Source organism: Phaseolus vulgaris, chromosome 8 (assembly GCF_000499845.2).
Source record: "Phaseolus vulgaris cultivar G19833 chromosome 8, P. vulgaris v2.0, whole genome shotgun sequence".
Taxonomy (NCBI): domain Eukaryota; kingdom Viridiplantae; phylum Streptophyta; class Magnoliopsida; order Fabales; family Fabaceae; genus Phaseolus; species Phaseolus vulgaris.
Window position 1 is genome coordinate 57,634,537 of NC_023752.2, and position 5,015 is coordinate 57,639,551.

Consider the following 5,015-nt stretch of genomic DNA (forward strand, 5'->3'; position numbering starts at 1 on the left):
CTTCTTACTTAATAATGAGAAAATGTATAAAAAAAGCAATCAAATCTAAGTTAAAAAAATAGGTTATACTTAAATTATATACATTCTTATATAATTTCAAATTATTATAAATAATAAATTATGATAATAATTAAATAGAAAATAATTTTTAATTAGATATAGGGTACAAACTTTTACACCACAAATTCATTGCATAGTCTTTAAAACTCTTTAAAGTTTTATTCAAAGTTAGATTCCACTAAAGAAACGTACTTATGATAAATGAAAGCGTGTTCTACTACAAACCGAGTGCCAACAACCAATGACTGCTTCTTCCTGTTCCTGCACCTCCATACGTGTGTTACCCCATAAATTTTTGTGGTAAAAAAAGTAAAGTAAAAAAATTAAAGTATAATTTATATTACGGATTACATGATTTGAAACTCTTTTTCCATATGCATGATTAGTTTTAAGATTACATAGTTCGAAATTTTTTTTTAATTTGTTTTGTGATTAGTTTTCAATTACATAATTCATAAATTTTTTTAATATGAGATTAACTTTTGAATTATGTAATCTGAAATATATCCAAACGTTATGTAATTTAAGATGTCATTTTTAAAAAAATATATATTATAGAATACATAATCCAGAACTTATTTCTGGATCTAAGATTAGTTTTGAAATTCTGTAATTCGAAATAATTTTTTTTTAAAAACTGCTTCCAGATTTTATAAATTTGGATAACACTTTCCGATTTAAAAATATTTTTCTGAACTATATATTGAGTGATATAAAAGGATAAAAAAATATTTTTCACATTGGCAAAAAGTAGTCTAACCCAATTGACTACAACTTGATCCATTTTTAAATTAAAGCCCACTACTAAAAAAATAGACTATTTTTAAATCATCCGTAAGGCCCATTAATTATGCTATTATAGGCCGAGGAATTTTTGCAATATGAGCTTCTGACGTTGATTAGTATGCTACATTTGCACCATTTATATTCCAATAGGAAGATATAATTGTACTGTAATAAACATAAATATGTAATCATTTTTTAATTTTTTATCTTTTCAAAATCATATGTTTGTAAGAAAATATAAAATAAATAAATTATTTTTTTCAATTCAAATTATTTTTTGTATGAATGATTTTATAAAAATTCTCTTATTTAAATATTTACTTTTATATAAACTAATTTTAATTTATAAAAAAATTTGAAAAAAAATAAAAAAAATTGGATGCAGTACGCATTATGTAACAGTAGTTAACAGTAGTAGGGTGTAAGGAGTGAACACTGAAGGGCAGAAACGGTGGAGCTGTTGATTATTTGGGTCAATTGAAGTCTAAGAGAAGAGAGAGCAAAGAAAGAGATAAAAAATGGCGTCCAAAGCTCCAAAGAAGGCCAATCTCTTGGATCACCACTCCATCAAGCACATCCTCGACGAGTCTGTCTCTGAGGTCTGTAAAACCCTAATCCCCTTTTCGGTCTCTCCCACTTTCAAACCCTTTTTCTTCCCTCTCATTTTGTATGTTGTGTTCGCTAATTGGACTTGGATCTTATCGTTGGTGTAGGTGGTAACCAGTCGTGGGTATGTGGAAGACGTAAGATTGAGCAACGTTAGGCTTTTCATTGGGGCTATCATCATCGTCATTGCTCTCTTTGCCCAGTTTTACAAGAAGAAGTTCCCTGAAAATAGGGATTTTCTCATTGCCTGCATCGCCTTATATCCTTTTCCTGTGTTTCTTTGTTTTAATTTTTGGTTTGCATGACATAATTGGCTGAAATCACTGTCTTAATCATTTCTTCAAATTTTTGCATCTGGGATTTTATATCTTTATGATGTCGATTGGGATGCTAGAATTGTTTAATTGGAAGTTATTGAGGTTCCTCGTTGAATGACTTTTTGGTGTGTTACCTGAAAGGGGAAATAGATTGTTGATGTTTATAGGTTTTATTCATCCGGCTTTTGATCCTTAACACTTCTCACATATGTGATCTTCAATGGGCTGTTGCAGCTGATCATATTCACTAAGGAGAAAAGTGCCATTCTGTTCACTTATCCACCTGTTGTAAGTTTCTGTTAACTTGGCCGAGGCTTTGACATTGACACTGGAGTTTTTTTTATTTACATATGGAGAATAGATACTGAGTTTCACTTGCATAATTGCATTGTTTTGGTCCTCTTAGATGATTGAAGATTGAAATTCTATCTTCCATCCTCCTTGGGTTGGTAAATAACAAAGTATCAGTCAAATGGTGTTGGATTTGTAGATTTTAGAATATTGAAACATGTTTGTATAATCTTTATTGCTCACTATGCATAATGTTTAGCATTATCTATTAGATAGAATATATATAGTGATGTTTAATTGCAGGTTGATTTCGATTAATGAAGATTATACAAACACACACTTATTGGATGTACAGAATTTGTTCTTCATCTTTTAATTGTACATTAAAATTGAATAAAGGAACAATTTCTAGTCGTGTATGGCTCCTTGTTCTGTGTACTGATTAAATTTTTGTTTCATCTAACCATTTGAACTCACTTTTTGATAGAGAGAAAGAGAATATTTAAGATTTACATGATTCAATTTCTAGTTTGTGTGTGTGTTTTCGCTCGAGAGAGAGGGTGGTGAATCTATCTTTTTATCATTCATTTGATTTGACAATCTTTTGTTCTATCCTAAGAGAGCAAAGGCACTGAGACTTTAGTCTGTTTAGTTTGTTAGAATTGTACCATATATGCACTTAAGATCCATCCAATACTTTGAGCATGACTGTTTTGGCTTAATAATCATCAGACACTGAGCAGATCTCGTGTACTAAACTGGTCATATATCAATTCGTCATGATCAATTATCAATTTGCAGTATAGCAGTGTGAAGAGCAGCCATGAACCACTAAAAAGTCTGAATAGCTGTGTGCTTTTAATAGCTTCCGCAGCAGCTGCAATTGTGACCAAAATTGTGGCTGTAGTGGTAGATATTAGCTTGAGCGAGGCTTTTCAAAATCCTTATTTTGCCTTAAAAAAACATTATTTCTTTGGGGGAGGGGCAGCAGAGTTTGAGATTTCTTCCCCTTTATAGAATGTAATAAATCCCTAATTGGATGTAGTTTCCCGTGCTTCCATTTCATCTCCAATCCTTCTTTTTTCTTTTCTTTTCTCTAACACCTATCCTCACTTTTCGTTGAATGTTTATGTCTTTTATTTGAAATATGAATGTCCTTTAGATTTGTTGGTCTCCTTGAGTTTTAAATTTGTTTACCTCCTTGACTTTTATTTTATTTACTTGTTTGTTTTGATTAAACCCCATGACCTTTTATTGTAAATTAGGAATATGTCGTGAATTCTTTAACACATATATGTATGTAGTGTACATTATTTAATCTGTATATAAAAACTAGTATCCTACTGTGTGCTATACTGCTATAGCATTTTGGGGGTTGGTTGCTACATGCCACCATCGGAGATTGATAGACTAATACACTGAGTTGATGGATAGTAGTGTTATGTAATGGTTGCAGTGAATGAACTTTTAACTTGTACTGGTATAGTTATATTCTCTTTATCCTTCAGTCATTGAATTTCAATTTAAGTTGCTTGATTGCAACAGGGTAATTTTTCACACCCATTGGGTTAACAAGACTAAACTAATGCATAGTAATTTTATGTAATGGTTGCAGGGAATGAAGGTTTAGTTATATTTTATTCTTTTTTTCCATCAGTTATTGAATTTCAATTTAAGTTGCATGAAAGTTGCAACAGGATAATTTTTCACACCCATTGGGTCAACAAGACTAAATTAATGCATACCATGACACATTTATTTTGGTTTGAAGTTTAATCCAGATAGTACCGATATCTTTGTTATTTTTGAACTTTGATACATGTCATCTGGAATTTGAACTGAACTATATAACTTTATTTCACAAATTATTTAAAGGGCTTAAATCATGATATCTTTCTAGGTGGTTGCTTGGTGAATTTTGTAGGTTTTTTTCATGAACTAAGGATGTTGATATTTTATTTATTAGTGAAATATGTTATTTTCTTTCATCTAATAAACTTTGGCTTGTCATTGAACTCTTTCATCAAATAAAGCAATTTTATTTTAGGCTTTCAGCAGAAGCCCAGAAATACTATAATTTTGATAGTCACATTCCAAGTAAGATTCCCCTCTTTTCTATTACAGGGATCCTTTACCAGTACCGGATTGGTGGTTTCCTCCAAATTGCCTAGATTTTCTGACATGTACACACTCACTATAGCAAGCGCAGATCCAAAATCAATTTCTGCAAATGAACCAGTACATTTTACCAAAAGTGTTACTCAGTGGTATGTCTCTCTCTCTCGCATCTTGCCTTCACTTCTGTATGCTCACACAATGACAATGGGCATGTGAATCAGTATGCATTTCATCTCTTGCGCTGCTTTTTGGAGATCAAACTGGTCTATTTTTGTTTGGATTGCAGGTTCACCAAGGATGGAATCTTAGTTGAGGGCCTTTTCTGGAAGGATATTGAAGCTTTGATTGTTCAATACACCAAAGAACCAAAGAAGAGCAAGTAGTATGGAGATATGAACTTTGGTTATGCGGATAACTTTTTGGATGAGAAACATATATATCTCGATATGGTTTATAATTCAATACTTAGACATTTAAAATAGAACTGAGGGAATCGAGCTTTCACCAGCTTTAGGGCACAATTTATTCCCATATTTCGTCAGCTTATTCGTAGTAAAGGCTCAATCCCGTATTTTCATTTAATCTCCTAAATAACAATTAATGGTTCTCATACACCTTTCTCCTTCTACCCTCTCTAAGAAATAGTAAATTAACTTTTGTTAAGGAAGAGTGCAGAGAAAAAAGGTAAGACACTGCGACAACAAAGTTAGAAAACAAAACACTCAATACTTCATGGCGTATGTTTTTTTTAACCTCTGTTGGTATGTCTTCTTACATAATTATAGATAGAATATTATGTTACATTTTTTAAGAATTCATAAAAAGAAATTGTATATA

At 31.3% G+C, this 5,015-nt stretch overlaps 1 protein-coding gene across 1 annotated transcript; it reads left to right on the plus strand.

Annotated features, from left to right (window-relative positions):
- The first annotated feature begins 1,223 nt into the window (after positions 1 to 1,223).
- On the plus strand, positions 1,224 to 4,790 carry LOC137824304 (signal peptidase complex subunit 2). The gene is made up of 5 exons (XM_068629878.1): positions 1,224 to 1,445; positions 1,560 to 1,711; positions 1,976 to 2,057; positions 4,185 to 4,327; positions 4,465 to 4,790. Exons 1-5 carry the CDS (start codon positions 1,365 to 1,367, stop codon positions 4,559 to 4,561), a joined length of 555 nt encoding a protein of 184 aa, XP_068485979.1. The 5' UTR covers positions 1,224 to 1,364; the 3' UTR covers positions 4,562 to 4,790.
- Positions 4,791 to 5,015: the final 225 nt, after the last annotated feature.

Excerpts from the sequence above, each read along its gene's own strand:
- LOC137824304 (XM_068629878.1), top strand. The coding sequence starts at position 1,365 with ATGGCGTCCAAAGCTCCAAAGAAGGCCAATCTCTTGGATCACCACTCC. Across the intron at positions 1,712-1,975 it reads CTCATTGCCTGCATCGCCTT|ATATGTGATCTTCAATGGGC; the intron begins ATATCCTTTTCC and ends AACACTTCTCAC. Across the intron at positions 2,058-4,184 it reads TGTTCACTTATCCACCTGTT|GGATCCTTTACCAGTACCGG; the intron begins GTAAGTTTCTGT and ends TTTCTATTACAG.